At 42.2% G+C, this 18346-nt stretch overlaps 1 protein-coding gene across 6 annotated transcripts in view; it reads right to left on the bottom strand.

Annotated features, from left to right (window-relative positions):
- Positions 1–317: 317 nt before the first annotated feature.
- hspg2 (heparan sulfate proteoglycan 2) overlaps positions 318–18346 on the bottom strand; it is a 195256-nt gene continuing 177227 nt past the window's right edge. For 2 of the 6 annotated variants that reach the window (XM_029718873.1, XM_029718877.1), the window contains 19 exons: positions 18155–18271; positions 17870–17887; positions 16780–16864; positions 16436–16580; positions 16155–16257; positions 15839–15948; positions 15560–15767; positions 15110–15331; positions 14112–14356; positions 13716–13887; positions 11776–11898; positions 9656–9712; positions 8430–8505; positions 5981–6065; positions 5450–5524; positions 4428–4498; positions 4014–4097; positions 3693–3796; positions 318–3489 (listed from right to left, as the gene is read on the bottom strand). In XM_029718873.1, the coding sequence (XP_029574733.1) occupies positions 3317–3489; positions 3693–3796; positions 4014–4097; positions 4428–4498; positions 5450–5524; positions 5981–6065; positions 8430–8505; positions 9656–9712; positions 11776–11898; positions 13716–13887; positions 14112–14356; positions 15110–15331; positions 15560–15767; positions 15839–15948; positions 16155–16257; positions 16436–16580; positions 16780–16864; positions 17870–17887; positions 18155–18271 (2273 nt within the window). In that variant the 3' untranslated portion in view covers positions 318–3316. The remainder of the gene's footprint in view (positions 3490–3692; positions 3797–4013; positions 4098–4427; positions 4499–5449; positions 5525–5980; positions 6066–8429; positions 8506–9655; positions 9713–11775; positions 11899–13715; positions 13888–14111; positions 14357–15109; positions 15332–15559; positions 15768–15838; positions 15949–16154; positions 16258–16435; positions 16581–16779; positions 16865–17869; positions 17888–18154; positions 18272–18346) is intronic. The other 4 variants (XM_029718875.1, XM_029718878.1, XM_029718874.1 and 1 more) reach the window with 3 other exon arrangements.

Below are 18346 nucleotides of genomic sequence, written 5' to 3'. Positions count from 1 at the left end.
TCAATCGTTATTTCCTGCTGCTCTTTAATCATTTGTTATTCTTATCTCATACTTTTTTTAAAGTATTTTCTTAAAACTGCATTGTTGGTTAAGGGCTTGTAAGTAAGCATTTCACTGTAAGGTCTACACCTGTGACAAATAACATTTGATTTGATTTTAATATCCTGGGACTGGAGTGTGCAATATCTGGAAGTCAATTAGTAGATAAAGGAGGAATATATTGACAACTGTCTATAGAACATTAAAAAATGATACAAGAAAATAATAATAGAACTGGGTAAAAATAATATGATGGGAAAAGAACACGACTCACAAGATTCTAAATAGCACATGAATGTTGTTTTAATGAAGAAACAGTGAGGGAGGGGAAGAGTCATTCCTTCCAACTCTGGAAATGGTTCAGTCAGGAACAAGAGCAGTATCATCCAATGGACAATAACATTATGTGTAGTACACTTCCACTCACTAGACATTTGTGACAGTATTTTTCAATATGTCTTTAATCCAAAAAAATGAAACAGAGACAATATTAAAAATGTCAAAAAAGGTGAAATAATATCTTCATCAATGATGAGTGCCCATATTTACTTTATACATACTCAGTACATCAACCATACCCAATTCTATCTTATGATTTAAGACCACACAAATAGGGCATTCAATGTATTAATGATTTGTGATGGTATGATGTTTTTCTCATCTGTGTTTATGCAGTGTTTACTCTTGTCAATTACACAATAAACACATTGTAACCTTGGTAACTCTACTCAATGTGACATACAGAGCCTAAAATCCTCCATTTTATAATTTCAAACCAGAGCCATGCTGTATATATAGATCTATACATACACATAGATCTATTTGGGTCTGGCACAAAGCAGTTGACAACCCCTTCTCGGGCTGATGTTACTGTCAGTTACCACAGTTGTTCCACAGACACTCCACTGAGACTGTAAATGTCATGGTGGGAACTCCAGTTGGGGAAGACACTTAGAAGAACGGTATTAAAAATCCAACATGAAGGGAACAGGGGGATGTGAGGAGGGAATACACAATAACGCAAGAAAAAGAAAATGATGGCAAGCTTTTCTGATTGCTCTACAACAGCAGAATCAAGCCCGAAATAAACAACAGAAATGAATAAAATAAAGAAACAAAAATAAATAAAAATGAAGCAACTTTAAGTGAAATGATAGTGCTCATTTTTAGAATATTAATCAACATAATCTTAAAATGTGAAAAGTTTGTGAATCTCATGAAGTGAACTATGATGTCATATTTGTCATGTGGTCAACCAGTGTGGGCGAGCATGCTCATTGGAGCTCCATAGGTCACAGCTAGCATGCACCCCACCAGGCAGGTTTCAGCTGTATTCTCCCACTGCTGAAGTCATCTAGTCTGTCTGCTGTATGTCTACTGTTCATCTCATCCAATCTGTCTACCCCAAGTTATGGAAGCCATATCCATGTCAAAATATGTTGGTATGAATCTGCTTGCATAGTGCGTTAGGTACAACAGCTAACAAAATGATGCAGCTGCAAGAGTTCCATATCAGACCTGTTCGTTCTATGAGACCTACTGAGGCTACTTGCTACTGAACCTGAAAATGACTGAGGAACATCTTGATGCAGTTCTGACACAGCTCTGCGTTAACCCTCCTGAGGATTTAGATGGCGAGATGTGGACATAAAGTACACACACATAGAGTAACAGTACACAGTTCACACGCATTCAGTACAATCACATACAGTACACACACAACATCATATAGGGATGGTCCCGTGAGGCTCAGTTGGTAGAGCGTGGCGCTTGCAACACCAGGGTTGTGGGTTCCATTCCCACGGATGACCAGTATGAGAAATGTACAGGGCTACTGTAAGTTGCTCTAGATAAGAGCGTCTACTAAATCAGGGTTTCCCAAAGTCGGTCCTGGAACCCCCACTTACCCAGACTAAACAAATATTTTAACTGACTTGCAAATAGTAAGCACATGATTGTGACTGCGGAAGCAAAATTATAAAATGTCTTTGAATTCTCAGAACCGCTCATAATATAAAAAAACTTCAAAATACAATCTACATTCATTCTTTAAAACACCATCTTGACTTCTTTTGAGATCTACTCAATCAGATAGGACTCATGAGGAGACTGAGCCACACTAAAAATACTAAAATAAACCTCAGATTTAATCTGGAGAACAACACAACCTCCCCAACCTCAGGAGAGGTGAAAGAAAGTAGGCAGGTGTAACATGTGTTTTACACTGATATTATTTCAAATGTAGAAATGAAGTAAATGTAACAACACATGTAGTACATTAATATAAGGAGACAGACACATGAGTGTTCGTGTGCTGTATTTTCATGTCTGACTTAATAGCACCAAGTTTAAAAAAAACAATTTACAGACACAAAAGAGGCAACCATGCTAGGTGTGGAAAGGCAAGTGATTTTAGAATCAGATCAGAAATGATTTGGCAGAATTGAAAAGCACCATTACTCCTAATAGCGTTCTGTTTGTTTTTAAAATCCTGTCTTCCCCTGAGATGTGTCTTGATGCTGCTTTGTGACGTGACCTCTGTGACCTCTCTACCAATAGTGTGACAAGGCTGTGAGCATGCTCGCCCCTCAGGTTCCCCTACAGAAGTGAAGAAGAAAGTAGAAGGCCTAAATGTCTTCAAGTATTAACACAACTAGGCCCTATAAAAAGCCCTGGACACACAGTATTAGAACCCAGAATCAACTCTAGGACAGTTATGGTAGAAGAGCAGTTATGGTTAGTTTGCATGTTTCCCCCACAAATATATAATATATATTTATATGTATATAAATAAAAATTCAGTGCTGTAAAAACATCTCCAACGCCATAGGATCTGACCCATCGTAGAAGGCCTATAGCGTTTTACTCTTGTTGTCATGGCTAAAAGCTACTGCCGGGAGTATGTAAACTGTACTGGTCTGTGTTAATAGTCCTTGACCTTCATTGACAATACAACACTGAGGAAGTGAAGACTTGTTAATATCATTTCATTTTTCTCTTTTTTTTTGGTTTAATGCACATAGAGCAAAATATCATTTTGTGTTGTGTATCTTTGTTTTTGGTTGGAGCAAAGCACCACGTTTGTATCAAACTGACTGTGGGTATGCATGTATGTAAGTCTCTGTGTGTTTGCGTGTAACTGTGAATGTGTGTGTGTGTATCTTGTCTCCATAGTCTCTCTCTCTCTCTGTGTATGTGTGTGTGTGTGTGTGTGTGTGTGTGTGTGTGTGTGTGTGTGTGTGTGTGTGTGTGTGTGTGGGTGGGAGGTGCTGTAGGTCTATGATGAGCAACGGCCCACGTTAATGCCATTCTCTGCCGGGACCTGCAGCTCGATGGGACTGGCCAGCTGCTCTCCCGGCCGGGCGTTCATCAGAGACAGGTTCCTCACACAGCCTTCGAGCCCCGAGGAGAACTTCCCTCCCGTCATCGCAGATATGTCCGGGGCACCTCCTGTAACACATAAACACACACGAGTACACGCACGCACACACACAACCTCAGTGAAGGTCCTTAGAGAAGACACAATATCACCTCTGTCAATCAGTCATTTGCCTATAGATTTGGGACACTGTACTTTCAAACTCTTTGGAGACCTTGAAAATGAATACTTGACATTTTCCCAACATGTCTCTAACGGGAAGGAGGACACGTACCCAGGTATACATTGCCTTTGGTGTTCACCATGATACTTTTGCCTTGTGATTGTCCTCGTCGAATGGCTCCTCCGTCTATCTGAATATATCCCTGTTTACCAGTTCTGATCACACACACAGAAGAAAACGTTCCTTACTCGTATAATCAGTACACTTCATCACAAAGCACAGAGAATATTCTTTGAGAAAATAAATCACTACGAAAAACAGAATCATTTTGTATTCTATTAAAAGTAGATCTTCCACTGTATGTGGAATAAGAGGTGAATAATACAAGGTGTAACAGAGCATAAGAGTGGAAGGTCATGTACTGTATGTTACCTCACAGCAGTGACCTTGTGCCATCTGCCATCGTTGATGGGCTCTCTGGACTGGATCTGAGACTCACCACTGCCCAGCTGGTAGCTGTGGACAGACAGGGAACATGCAACAGCAGCATTACTACTGGGACTACATAGAGGAGAATAAAGACCTACAGTGGGGGCTGAAATTACTGACATCCTTGATAAAGATGAGTGTACAATATAGCTCAGTATTTTCATTATTTATTTTATACAGTCATTCTTGCTCATCTTTATGTCTTTTATCATTTCGGACCCCACCGTACGTGCTTAGTTAGGACTGGTGCAAACAATGCTTACGTTACCAATCAGATATACGAACAGCATGGGTATATTCCTTAGGATACCACCATAATCAAGAAGAAAAACAGTGATGTCAGTGATGCTTTCTTACCTGAAGACTAAGTGTCCGTTTTGCAGACCAAGACTGATAAAGTCCTTGCCCTTGCCTTGATCTCCAAGTTCCTGGAAATAAAGTTATTTAGATTACAAATTAAAGGAAAGTTATGACAGTATAATGACAGACAGTAAAATAGCATATACTGTATCATATTCAGTAGGTATACTCAAATCCTACTTGAAAAGGTCTGGTCAGACACATTTCCTAGGTGGTAAAGGTCCGGATGAATATTGTAATTTTTCGGCATGGTAAGAAACCCCAGCCTCGCAACCCCAAACTGTTCACACCGCTCTTTTCGGAGGAGAGAAATTGTTGCAATTTTAAACCTAATTTCCTACAATTCTTCACATTTTGCATGGGGCAGAGATGTTTTTTTTCTGTTTTAAAGCTAATTTCCTGCAATAATCAAAAAATCCATGTCTTATGTATGTTTATATGATACCAGGGGTCGAAGCCCAACTGATTAGTTGAGAACCGTGGTCCGTATTGACCCCATTCTGGGTCCAAATCGGACCGCAGTCAGCCAGTTGAGTATGGGGCATATACTCTACAGTATATCTAACATACTGTATATCTGGAACATATATTAAAACCATAATGGATTTGTTCATATACTGAGCGCACAGGTTTTGTATTAAGACTTGTGGAGTTCCCTGTATTGTATAGGATACACACAAATATATTTTTAGACCTATTCAAACTTTGACCACAAACCTGAATCGAGCTCCTTTTGGTAGTACAGAATAAATGTTACATGCAACATAACAATGAGCATTGAAGCTGTCACAGCCATCGTGCATATTATACAACATACATATTATTGTTAAGGATTGATTGATTTAATTGATTTGTTAATTAAAGGTAGTAGGCTGCTCCAGCCGGGAAAAACAACACATATAGATTCAAGTTCAAAACATGTATTCCATAGTTATGGTGTAGATATAGTGTAAGACTGTCAAATCATCTTACAATACATCTATACATGAAGTACATATCCTGAAATATACCATATTTACCAGGTGTTTTGGTGAGGTGGATACCTTTTTACTAGCATGCATCTTGCGGAAATGGCTAGCGCCATTAACTGACTCCTGGGGAAGATGGGAAGGGGCTTGGGTTAGAGAGGCAAAGCAACAACCAGGCAACATGCAGTGCAGTCAATCAAAACAGTTCTGTCAAAACCATGCCAAACCATGCCTGGACCAGAGCCAACATGCCAAACCGACAGCCAGTCTGTAAGTTACATCAATCTGAATGCAATGAGAAAGAAGTGAGCTGTGAGAGACAGTTAAAAACATTAGAAACAACCAAAAGGAAAAGAGCGGTTGAATGCCAGTGAACCACTTTTAGTCTGAGAAAAGCGAGACACAAATCCAATGTATTATTATAATTATTATCATTAATGACAGTGAGTGTAAACGGAAGTGCTGAATCGAAGTGCTGTATGGTAGGTTATTGGTAAATATGTGATTAGATAGTTAGGATGATAAATAGTGCTGAGTATTGCCCCGGGGGTGCATGAGTACGGTGGCCAGGTTAGGACATACCACTCCCTGCCACAGGATCAGGCCCTCTTTGGAGTTGGTGTTGACCTTGATTTCCAGCTCAATGGTCTCTGGAGTGTCAGGGCCGCTGCAAAACACAACACGCACATACACACACAGACATTATAACACACACACAGACATTATAACACATACACAGACATTATAACACACACACAGACATTATAACACACACACAGACATTATAACACACACACAGACATTATAACACACACACAGACATTATAACACACATACAGACATTATAACACACACACAGACATTATAACACACACACAGACATTATAACACACACACAGACATTATAACACACATACAGACATTATAACACACACACAGACATTATAACACACACACACACACACACACACAGACATTATAACACACACACAGACATTATAACACACACACACAGACAACACACACACAGACATTATAACACACACACACACACAGACATTATAACACACACACAGACATTATAACACACATACAGACATTATAACACACACACAGACATTATAACACACACACACAGACATAACACACACACAGACATTATAACACACACACACACACAGACATTATAACACACACACAGACATTATAACACACATACAGACATTATAACACACATACAGACATTATAACACACACACATTCATTATAACACACATACAGTGCATTCAGAAAGTATTCATACCCCTTCCTTCTTTCACATTTTGTTACGTTACAGCCTTATTCTACAATGGATTAAATAAAAAATTGCCTCATTAATCTACACACAATACCCCATAATGACAAAGAGAAAACAAGTTTTTAGAAAATGTTTACAAATGTATTAAAGATAAAGAACAGAAATACCATATTTACATAAGTATTCAAACCTTTTACTATGAGACTTGAAATTGAACTCAGGTGCATCCTGTTTTCATGGATCATCCTTGAGATGTTTCTACAATTAGATTCGATTCCACATGTGGTAAATTCAATTGATTGGACATGATTTGGAAAGGCACATACCTGTCTACATAAGGTCCCATAGTTGACAATGCATGTCAGAGCAGAAAAAAAACATGAAATCAAAGGAATTGTCCGTAGAGCTCCGAGACAGGATTGTGTCGAGGCACAGATCTGGGGAAGGGTACCAAAACATTTCTTCAGCATTGAAGGTCCCCAAGAACACAGTGGCCTCCATCATTCTTAAATGGAAGAAGTTTGGAACCACTAAGACTCTCCTAGAGCTGGTACCTGACCAAACTGAGCAATCGGGGGAGAAGGGCCTTGGTCAGGGAGGTGACCAAGAACCCGATGGTCACTCTGACAGAGCTCCAGAGTTCCTCTGTGGAGAAGGGAGAACCATCCAGAAGGACAACCATCTCTGCAGCACTACACCAATCAGGCCTTTATGGTAGAGTGGCCAGATGGAAGCCCCTCCTCAGTAAAAGACACATGACAGCCCGCTTGGAGTTTGCCAAAAGGCACCTAAAGGACTCTCAGACCATGAGAAACAAGATTGAACTCTTTGGCATGAATGCCAAACGTCACGCCAGGAGGAAACCTGACACCATCCCTACGGTGAAGCATGGTGATGGTAGCATCATGCTGTGGTGATGTTTTTCAGGGGCAGGGACTTGGAGACCAGTCAGGATCGAGGAAAAGATTAATGGAGCAAAGTACAGAGAGATCCTTGATGAAAACCTGCTCCAGAGCTCTCAGGACCTCAGACTGGGGCGAAGGTTCACCTTCCAACAGGACAACACAGGAGTGGCTTTGGGACAAGTCTCTGAATGTCCTTGAGTGACCCAGCCAGAGCTTGGACTTGAACCTGATCAAACATCTCTGGAGAGACCTGAAAATAGCTGTGCAGTGACGCTCCACATTCAACCCGACAGAGCTTGAGAGGATCTGCAGAGAATTATGGGAAAAACTTTCTAAATACAGGTGTGCCAAGCTTGTAGCGTCATACCCAAGAAGACTCGAGGCTGTAATCGCTGCCAAAGGTGCTTCAACAAAGTACTGAGTAAAGTGTCTGAATACTTATGAAAATGTGATGTTTCAGCGTTGAATTTTTAATACATTAGAAAAAACGTCTTTAAACCTGTTTTTGCTTTGTCATTATGGGGTATTGTGTTAAGATTGATGAGGAATAAAACTATTTAATCAATTTTACAATAAGGCTGTAACGTAACAAAATGTGGAAAAAGTCAAGGGGTCTGAATACTTTCCAAATGCACTGTATACATGGATAAAGAGAGCGTAAGAGGGGGAGAGGGAGAGAGAGAAAGAGAGAGGGGGTAGACCCAGACATGGTTTTAAAACTACCTAGACCATGTCAATGTCTCAATACAATAGTGACAATTGTTGAGAAGGAAACTGATACAGCTTAGTGAAAGTGGCTTCCTTCTCCACTTGGGAAACTCTGGCTCACCTTCTGGGGAAGATAGTCTTGGGAAGAGAAAGGTAACCGTTGTCATAGAATTTAACTGCATACTCAATGGGGGCATCTATAAAACCAGAGTAGAAAACACAACACCTCAGTTTCCTGTATGTTGCTCTAAAGATCCTTAGTGTTAGTGCTCCCTCCGGTGGCAGCAGGCTGAATGGAACCTCCGTCCAACTGGCTCAGTTAGAAACTAACAGTAGTTAGTACACAATAGTTAAGAAAAAGGGAAAAAGACAAATAAACGTTCTAATCAATATTTGTATTTATATTTTTAAATAGCTCTACTTTTGACACATTCCTCAACACAGTATTTTATACTAAGTGCAGATTGAAAATTCTGTATTGACAGACAAACTGTACAAAATAACACAGTCAGACGACATTCTCCGTAGTACATGTCATTCATCACACACACTAGGTCTGTAGAGTCAAGCGAGACAGGCATCTCAGTGCAGTGTGGACCCAGGCGATCGAGTGCTCCATGCATAGTTATCATCTTCAAGGGAGTTTCAACTCACCCAAACGGCTCTCACATCATAATACTTTCATAAAAATACTTTTAGTGGTTAGTAACTGACAACGAACATCCTTGTTCCAATGGGTAGAAAATAATGCATTTCACATTCCCAGTCTCCAACGAACGAGAGCAGAAGTGGAGAAAAAAAACAGCTGTTCTGTTGTTGATTTGGACAGGCAGTTTGAAGACGGCAGTTTGGAAGACGGCAGTTTGAAGACGGCAGTTTGGAAGATGTTGCAGTAAGTAGTTGGTTATGTCACAGACTCGACAGGACGCTTGTTTAGGAGAGGACAAAAGGGGAATTCTATATGTCTTGCATCTCTAAAACATACACAGTATCTCAAACAAGAGAGAGAAAAGGTGTCAAAGGGCCAAAACCCAATAATACACAACCGCAAGAAGACGCAATATCCATCTGCATAGTACCGTACCCTTAGCCTTTAACAACATACAATTCCCCCCTCCCAACATTTCACAGGATAGGAACCCCAGCCACCAGTTCAGTACAGTATATGAATGTGTAGCGTTGTTTTGGTAGTACAGTGTTGTGTAAGTTTCTCTGATTTGCTGAGTGTGTGTTAGGCTGGCGGCGGGGGCCATGCGGGGGCTCTCGGGGGCCCTTAGGTCAATCAGATGGGCCCCTGACGGTTAGTCACGGTTGTGTCAGGCAGAACTGCAGGGAGGGATACTGTACCATTAACCCCGCTACCCTCCAAATTCCACAGGGCCTCGGCGAAGCTGGAGACCTGGCCTGTGTGTGTGGAACATAGCCATTAGGGTGCAGGGGTAAAACACACCATATCATGTCGCTTTGACACCCAACACTACAGACCACTGCTGGATCCTATAGACTAGAATAGCTTTTGGATGTTATGTTGTGGAGGTTAGAGTGTGGAGAATCATCTTCATATGGGCCCATTCCTTAGACGAGGGGCCTGGTTGAGGCCTAGCTAATGCAATGGTCCATGGGAGAGAGATTGTTATGTCTACTGGTAACTAATATCTCTGTCAAGATTAAAGGGGTGTATTCTAAGCTAACATATAAACAGTGCTACTGTGAAGCGATTTGATGGTATGCCCAGAGATGTCTGTATCTCCGAATGAAGAAACAGCGCTACAAACAATATACCATACCCAGCATTTATGGCAACAGCAATTGTTGGACAAATTGAGAGAAAACAAAAATACTATATGTGAACACAGTCGAAGTGTTATAATTAGGTCATTAGCTTACAATGATTTCTTATCCAGATACTCTATCCAGAATTGTTCCATTTAATCTGCTAGTCTCCCTCAATGTCTATGATAATAAAGTCACATCTAATGGGACTAGAATATATAGTGGAATGGTTGTGTGTGTAGTGTATAGGAGGGGACTAGAATATATAGTGGAATGGTTGTGTGTGTAGTGTATAGGAGGGGACTAGAATATATAGTGGAATGGTTGTGTGTGTAGTGTATAGGAGGGGACTAGAATATATAGTGGAATGGTTGTGTGTGTAGTGTATAGGAGGGGACTAGAATATATAGTGGAATGGTTGTGTGTGTAGTGTATAGGAGGGGACTAGAATATATAGTGGAATGGTTGTGTGTGTAGTGTATAGGAGGGGACTAGAATATATAGTGGAATGGTTGTGTGTGTAGTGTATAGGAGGGGACAGGAATATATAGTGGAATGGTTGTGTGTGTAGTGTATAGGAGGGGACTAGAATATATAGTGGAATGATTGTGTGTGTGTAGTGTATAGGAGGGGACTAGAATATATAGTGGACTGGTTGTGTGTGTAGTGTATAGGAGGGGACTAGAATATATAGTGGAATGGTTGTGTGTGTAGTGTATAGGAGGGGACAGGAATATATAGTGGAATGGTTGTGTGTGTAGTGTATAGGAGGGGACTAGATTATATAGTGGAATGATTGTGTGTGTAGTGTATAGGAGGGGACTAGAATATATAGTGGAATGGTTGTGTGTGTAGTGTATAGGAGGGGACTAGATTATATAGTGGAATGATTGTGTGTGTAGTGTATAGGAGGGGACTAGAATATATAGTGGAATGGTTGTGTGTGTAGTGTATAGGAGGGGACTAGAATATATAGTGGAATGGTTGTGTGTGTAGTGTATAGGAGGGGACTAGAATATATAGTGGAATGGTTGTGTGTGTAGTGTATAGGAGGGGACTAGAATATATAGTGGAATGGTTGTGTGTGTAGTGTATAGGAGGGGACTAGAATATATAGTGGAATGGTTGTGTGTGTAGTGTATAGGAGGGGACTAAAATATATAGTGGACTGGTTGTGTGTGTGTGTAGTGTATAGGAGGGGACAGGAATATATAGTGGAATGGTTGTGTGTGTAGTGTATAGGAGGGGACTAGAATATATAGTGGAATGATTGTGTGTGTGTATTGTATAGGAGGGGACTAGAATATATAGTGGAATGGTTGTGTGTGTAGTGTATAGGAGGGGACTAGAATATATAGTGGAATGGTTGTGTGTGTATTGTATAGGAGGGGACTAGAATATATAGTGGAATGGTTGTGTGTGTGTAGTGTATAGGAGGGGACTAGAATATGTAGTGGAATGGTTGTGTGTGTAGTGTATAGGAGGGGACTAGAATATATAGTGGAATGGTTGTGTGTGTATTGTATAGGAGGGGACTAGAATATATAGTGGAATGGTTGTGTGTGTATTGTATAGGAGGGGACTAGAATATATAGTGGACTGGTTGTGTGTGTGTAGTGTATAGGAGGGGACTAGAATATATAGTGGACTGGTTGTGTGTGTAGTGTATAGGAGGGGACTAGAGCAGTACTCACTCTCTCCACAGACGGGACCATTGAAGCCTACAGGACACACACACTGGCTGTTGACACAGCTGCCTCCGTTCTGACACTGGTCACTGCTCTGGCAGGTATCCTTCAACACCTCACATCGCTCACCTGGTGAGGGAACAGAGACAGGGCTCAGAAATTAGAGGGGTCAAAGTGGCATTATGGGGAGAGATACACACGACAGTTATCTCGTTTGGGAAAGATTCTTTTCAGAAAAGGGTTATTGAATGCCAATTATTAAATCAATCTACGGAACATACAGTGGGGGAAAAAAGTATTTGATCCCCTGCTGATTTTGTACGTTTGCCCACTGACAAAGAAATTATCAGTCTATCATTTTAATGGTAGGTTTATTTGAACAGTGAGAGACAGAATAACAACAAAAAAATCAAGAAAAACGCATGTCAAAAATGTTCTGAATTGATTTGCCTTTTAATGAGGGAAATAAGTATTTGACCCCCTCTCAATCAGAAAGATTTCTGGCTCCCAGGTGTCTTTTATACAGGTAATGAGCTGAGATTAGGAGCACACTCTTAAAGGGAGTGCTCCTAATCTCAGTTTGTTACCTGTATAAAAGACACCTGTCCACAGAAGCAATCAATCAATCAGATTCCAAACTCTCCACCATGGCCAAGACCAAAGAGCTCTCCAAGGATGTCAGGGACAAGATTGTAGACCAACACAAGGCTGGAATGGGCTACAAGACCATCGCCAAGCAGTTTGGTGAGAAGGTGACAACATTTGGTGCAATTATTCGCAAATGGAAGAAACACAAAAGAACTGTCAATATCCCTCGGCCTGGGGCTCCATGCAAGATCTCACCTCGTGGAGTTGCAATGATCATGAGAACGGTGAGGAATCAGCCCAGAACTACACGGGAGGATCTTGTCAATGATCTCAAGGCAGCTGGGACCATAGTCACCAAGAAAACAATTGGTAACACACTACGCCGTGAAGGACTGAAATCCTGCAGCGCCCACAAGGTCCCCCTGCTCAAGAATACATATACATGCCCGTCTGAAGTTTGCCAATGAACATCTGAATGATTCAGAGGACAACTGGGTGAAAGTGTTGTGGTCAGATGAGACCAAAATGGAGCTCTTTGGCATCAACTCAACTCGCTGTGTTTGGAGGAGGAGGAATGCTGCCTATGACCCCAAGAACACCATCTCCACCGTCAAACGTGGAGGTGGAAATATTATGCTTTGGGGGTGTTTTTCTGCTAAGGGGACAGGACAACTTCACCGCATCAAAGGGGCGATGGACGGGGCCATGTACCGTCAAATCTTGGGTGAGAACCTCCTTCCCTCAGCCAGGGCATTGAAAATGGGTCGTGGATGGGTATTCCAGCATGACAATGACCCAAAACACACGGCCAAGGCAACAAAGGAGTGGTTCAAGAAGAAGCACATTAAGGTCCTGGAGTGGCCTAGCCAGTCTCCAGACCTTAATCCCATAGAAAATCTGTGGAGGGAGCTGAAGGTTCGAGTTGCCAAACGTCAGCCTCGAAACCTTAATGACTTGGAGAATATCTGCAAAGAGGAGTGGGACAAAATCCCTCCTGAGATGTGTGCAAACCTGGTGGCCAACTACAAGAAACGTCTGACCTCTGTGATTGCCAACAAGGGTTTTGCCACCAAGTACTAAGTCATGTTTTGCAGAGGGGTCAAATACTTATTTCCCTCATTAAAATGCAAATCAATTTATAACATTTTTGACATGTGTTTTTCTGGATTTTTTTATTGTTATTCTGCCTCTCACTGTTCAAATAAACCTACCATTAAAATTATAGACTGATCATTTCTTTGTAAGTGGGCAAATGTACAAAATCAGCAGGGGATCAAATACTTTTTTCCCCCCACTGTAGCTCTAACCAAACTGAAATCCCATAGATAGTACTTAATTTAACTATACAATGTACTCACCCTCGAAGCCGTCCTTGCATAGACACTGGTACTCATACTCGGCGCTCGGCATGCAGCTGGCCCCGTTTAGACAGGGGTTGCGGTCACAGGGACTGTTGTCCTTACACTGGATGATGGCCATGCTGTCTGTGAAGCTGTAGGACAGGTCCACCTTCTTACCGTTGATGGACACCTGGACAACACAGAGGGTTAGAGGTCCAATCAAGTCCAATTATTCAAGTCAAACAATCAGGGAAAAGAAGACAATTTCATGTTTCTTTTTTTACTATTGATGTTCTGTGACTGTTTGGATATGTGACGCTGTTGTAGTAATATGGTGGTTATAAACATGACATAAGTGCTTATGAATTATAATAAAGGCCATCATGGCTCATGCTGTGTTTGTGTTGAGCTCACCTCTCCTATGCATCCATCGTACAGAACACTGATGTTAAGGGCCTTGGGTATGATGTCAATGTTGGGGACTCCTCCTAGGTACATGGGGGTGTGGATATTCAGGCCCTGCGCCTTGCCTGGCGACGACCTCCTGACCTCCCGGCCACCGTCAATCTTCAGAGAGCCGTCCTTGTCGAGGCGCCCGGCCTCCAAGCGGTGCCACTGGCCCAGGGTGACCGGCTCAGGACTGCGCAGGACAGCTTGGCCTGGAAACAAAGACAGTAGCATGGTTTCCACTATCACATCAGTGCTTGCTAATGCCTTGATAGTTTCCTTTTCCACTGTTTTGTTGATGCCTGAGAGGAGCTAAGTGTGAAAACTAGGCCAATGAAACAGCAGAGATACTTAATCTAGAGACAATGATTATATAGGTCAACAGAGTTACAAGTGACTCAATCTATTAGTTAAAGGAATTCTTCAGGATTTTGGCAATGATTAACTCTTGGATACCATTTTTATGTCTCTGTGTCAAGTATGAAGGAAGTTAGAGGTAGTTTCGCGAGCCAACACTAACTAGCATTTACACAATGACTGGAAGTCTATGGTATCTCCTAGCATGCTAGCAGATACCATAGCGCAATGACTGGGCAATGACTACCAGTCATTGCGCTAACACTAGTTAGCAATTGCGCTAGCAACTTCATTCAAACTGCAAGCAGAGACATAAACATGCTATCCATGAGTTCATTTGACACTGGGGAAGTAGATAAAGTGCCTCATTGCCAAAATCCCGAAGTATCCCTTTTAGATTCAAGAATCTAGGGCACAACCATAAACAGCTTTGAGCTCGAAAACGAAAAGGTAACAGTTGGAGCGGATACAGCAGGTTGAGTAGCTATCCTCATATAGCAGTAATATATGAGGGCCTCTCACCCACATCAATAAATAGCATTCATGATAAAACTCCTTATTGTGTACTATGCAGTATACAGTATTATATTGAATCTCTACGCTCTCACCAGTCCCCAGTTCATAGCGGAACTGCACGTGTCCATCCACCATCTCTATGGAGACAAAATCCTCTGTCTTCATCTTCTTGCCCACGCTGAAGAACATCAGACCGTCCAGGTCCATGGGTTTGAACTCCATCTCGATGTGCAGGTCATTGTGGATGTTGGTCAGAGGAGGGTATGCAATGTACGAGTCCATACCATCAAACAAGGGAGTAGTCACCAATTCACCTAGAGGAAACAAACATCAACAAGATGTTCAAATATGATGTCTAGAAAGAAAGTGGGATCATGCCTCAATGGTTATACGATACAGCAAACAAGGGAAAGGAGGTCCGCTGTCGTATTGCCATCAGAGGCCCGTGTGGGGCGAGCCGCTGTTCTACCATCTTCGGGTGGGCAGAGGCTTGCCCACTCGAGGAGGGGACATTGCAAAGGAAAATAAGCTGATTCCCTTACCGTCCATGCACTTGTTTCCAGACTTCCCCAAGTGGCATCGGCAGTCGTAGCCCAGGGTGTTCTGACGGTTGATGCAGGTGGCGTCTGGTCCACAAGCCTCTGGGTGGCAGTGCAGGGAGGAGTGGTGCTGGCAGTTACTCCCTGTGAATCCTCTGGGACAGCTACACTTGTACAGACTGGCATCAGAGTCCTGGCATGTCCCTCCATTCTGAAACACAACATCACAATGAATGAATTGTATTTAACAAGTGGGGTCTGAGGTAGTGGTGGTCAGCTGACCTGACAGGGACGGTCAGTGCAGACAGGACAGTTGGACACGCCCGTAGAGCTGCGGTCCAGATCCTTGAAGATGACCTCATCACCTTGGATGATCAGCTTACGGATGCAGCCTGGACAGAACAAGAACAAGAACCATGAACCTTAAACCATGAACCAATGAGAACATTCCAAAACATTGAATAATAGCTCTATAACAATTCAAAATTATTGAATTTCACTTCCAGTTGGCACTAATATCACTCCATACAGTGTCATCAAAGTGTGTAGTACTGTTGTTAAGCATAACTAGCTACAAAACAAAACAATGATCTCTAACCAATGAAGCCAGTCTTGAGGCTAGCGGTCTTGGCCAGGAGGGTGTAGTTGGGGTAACCACCCACATACAACTCCTCATTCAGATCCAGCCCCTGGAACTTGCCCTGTGATACGAGACAGGAAACAGTGTTCATGGATTCATCTCCTGGATATGTATTTTGTATAAATTCAACAGTCTATAACTGACTATGAAAAACTACCTGGGAGCTTCTTTTGGATATTTTTGTCTGAATAATATTGTTCAACAGTCTCTGGATCAAAAAATCTATAATGTAAAAGTACCTGTGAGCTTCCGTTGACTGGAGCCTCTCTGTCCACTATGATGGTGCCCTGTGTCTGGTTACGGTGGAGTTCTATGGTATGGAACTCTCCTAGTTTGATGGGGGTTGGGTAGCGGATGGTGGCCATGCCAGAACCCACGTCAAACCTGCCGGGAGAAAATAGTTCAGGTTAGCGTTATTGCTATCATTATCGTTATTATCATTGTCACCGTCAACATGATCGTGATCAGCATCAATATTGACAGACTCTGTCAGTTTAAGTTACCATTCATCAATAACACATTGAGCTCATATAGCGTGCATAGCGACCCCCAATGCTCCAGAATGACACAGCCAGGTGCTCACCTGAACTCAGGCCTGCCTCCCACCAGCCCCAAAGAGATGAAGTCTGCTCCCATGGTCCTCTTCTGTCCGTTATAGATGATCATACCTGGTGGAAAAGTAGAGGTACAAGTAGAGGTACATTTTGTTCACACACCTCCCCTCCTAGAGCCAGTCAGAAGCAGAGGCACCAGGGTGAGAGCTGAGGTCACTCAGTCAAAAAAGCTGCATGCTAGCAGGTTTAGGGCCAAGCTGGGGACAGTCAAAGCCAGGTTCTAGTATCTGCTGCCCTGGGGCATTACTCTGTCTGGTCTGGTCTAGCTCTGCCTTTACACGGGCTGCATGCCAACGACACATGCTCTGCTAAACTCTTCCCAACCAGCACCGCGGCCATCATCATCATCAAGGTCAAAGCCAGGGCAGTCTAAAACCATGCCTCCTAAACATAAGCATATCCCTAACATCTATGGCTCTGAAAGGGAAGAGGATAGAGCTTAAATGCGGCACATGTGTTGCTTTGTTCTTCTGTTCACTCTGTATAACTTCCATAAAGTTGGTATGGAAGCTGTTATCAGAGTATGTGTGTCACCCATTGAAGCACCCCATCTTGCTGGTGGTACTGTGCTCTGTACTAGCTTCAGAACTGGGAAGACAAATGCCTATAGCCACATACAATACTGCACAATGTCCATTATGAGGCTCATTCATTGTATAGGCTATTAAGACATTGTATTTCATTCATTTTGCAATAATAAAGTGTTTCTTTGGAAGCAGAATTGCAATCCTGTTGGTATAAGCTGATGCAGAGTGATGAAATGGGTTAACGGCCATCTTTCCATGCATCAGCAATGCATCATACTATCTCGACACCATTAGGCCAATGACTGTAATGGATTGACGAGCGGGGTGGCTGCCAATACAACCATCATGCCTGAATGAGGACATAGGTCATTCTCCATAGGCTTCTTTCTCACTGCTACCAGCTGTACTCTACATTATAATGCCTTATAGCAAGGTAAAAGGTAAACATCACTGGTGGCTTTTCTGGACCTCTAGCCCAAAAAGCAACACCTGCTTCATTCTTGAGTGTGTGAGTTACAGCACTGCGACTCACCCGCATACAGTATGAGACCTTCACACCGCATAGGTGAGAAGAGAGGGAGAGTGTGGAGAGATAGAAGAACAGGGGGGTAAAATCATACATGGGAAAACGACAATAAATTACAAACAAGACAAAAATAAGGAACGACAATGTACTAAAGGACACAAAATAAGATCATAACAGATGCAGTATCATTGAATCATAAAAATGCACAAATCCACTGGCACCAAAACTCTACAGACAAAAACATAAGTCTAGTACATTAATCTGATTATACCAATGTGACTGAATTCTCACCATCAGGATTGTCTGGCCTGAAGCTGATCTTGATGCTGAAGGACTTGTAGGCGTTCTTGATGGTGGGCAGAGTGAGATAGGACAGGGGCTCCTGGGTGAAATGGGGCATCACTCGATCTGTAGAGATAGAGGAGTTATAGTTAGATACTGCCAATATTTAAAGTTCCCCTCTGATTGAACTGACTGTCTATG

This window comes from Salmo trutta, chromosome 28, assembly GCF_901001165.1.
Source record: "Salmo trutta chromosome 28, fSalTru1.1, whole genome shotgun sequence".
Taxonomy (NCBI): Eukaryota; Metazoa; Chordata; class Actinopteri; order Salmoniformes; family Salmonidae; genus Salmo; species Salmo trutta.
The sequence above is the reverse complement of the archived record's forward strand: the minus strand, read 5'-3'. Positions and strand labels throughout refer to the sequence as shown.